The sequence below is a fragment of the Helobdella robusta genome (genome assembly GCF_000326865.2).
Source record: "Helobdella robusta unplaced genomic scaffold HELROscaffold_27, whole genome shotgun sequence".
Classification (NCBI taxonomy): domain Eukaryota; kingdom Metazoa; phylum Annelida; class Clitellata; order Rhynchobdellida; family Glossiphoniidae; genus Helobdella; species Helobdella robusta.
The window spans coordinates 1,168,392-1,169,428 of record NW_008704392.1 but is presented as its reverse complement, the minus strand read 5'-3'; the positions used below and the strand labels follow the sequence as shown (position 1 = coordinate 1,169,428).

The window sequence follows — 1,037 nt, the reverse complement described above, 5'->3', positions numbered from 1 at the left end:
GCCAATGTTCTTGCAAAAACATTCAACAACTCATTCCCACATTTAGCAACGGCAACAACACCAACATATAACACATCAACAACGACATCATTAGCAGCAAATATCGCTACTACACTGACGGCAGTCGCTATTGAATCCACGGCATTTGGGTTTGGAAATAACTTTTTCAATCTCACTACAAGCCATTTTGCCGTTACTGGTGCCGAACTTGATCCGTCTGCCGAAGAAGAAATGGCAGAAATGGCTCGAAGACAATCCTGCTTACATTTTATCAATTTTCACCAGTCGGTTGTTGTTGTAGTAGTGGTTGTTGTGGCCGTTGTGGCTGTTGTGGCGGCTCTGATGTTGTTGGTGCTGATGTTGTTTTATAATAGCAAAAATGTATTTCTCTGTCTTTTTTCTATCTGTTTATGCCATTTGTTTCAGTTGTATTTCAGTTGTTTTTGTTAAGTTAACAAGTTTACACACATACACACACAAATTCACACACACACTGGCAAACAAATTCACACACACCTACACACAAACTCACACACCTACCTACACACAAACTCACACACACACACACAGCATCCTCCTATGTTTGATAGCCACATTCGGCCTAGTCACAAACACCTTATCGATCGTTGTACTGAACAAGGATCGAAACAACCAAGTAGCTATCTTCCTACTAAAAAGCTTAGCTATATTCGACAATATAGCTATATTTATGGGGACGTTTTGCTATTTAGTTGTAGCTCTACTCTTCAGAATCATAGATAGATCCGTCTATTTGTACTACTATAAGTATGCTACAGTTATTTTGAATCCAATTGGTACCACAGTTCAGGCCTGTGTCATATGGTGTACCGTACTTTTGGCTGTTAATAGGTTGGTGCTGTGGTGTGGTGTAGTGTGGTGTGGTGTGGTGTAGTGTGGTGTGGCGTGTGGCGTAATGTGGTGTGGTGTGGTGTGGTACAGATGCCAATAGTAATTGTTGCGGAAATCTGTAAATGTGATGGCAGGCACTTGAACTTTACGCCATATTAATTTTTAAT

The 1,037-nt window shown here is 40.6% G+C and overlaps 1 protein-coding gene across 1 annotated transcript in view; it reads left to right on the top strand.

Moving 5' to 3' along the window:
* Nucleotides 1-1,037, top strand: part of HELRODRAFT_192012 (hypothetical protein) — a gene marked incomplete at its 5' end in the record, with an annotated part of 58,566 nt that overhangs the window by 52,559 nt on the left and 4,970 nt on the right. Inside the window, 2 exons of the mRNA XM_009020273.1 lie at nucleotides 95-284; nucleotides 571-870. Coding sequence (XP_009018521.1) covers nucleotides 95-284; nucleotides 571-870 — 490 coding nt within the window. The remainder of the gene's footprint in view (nucleotides 1-94; nucleotides 285-570; nucleotides 871-1,037) is intronic.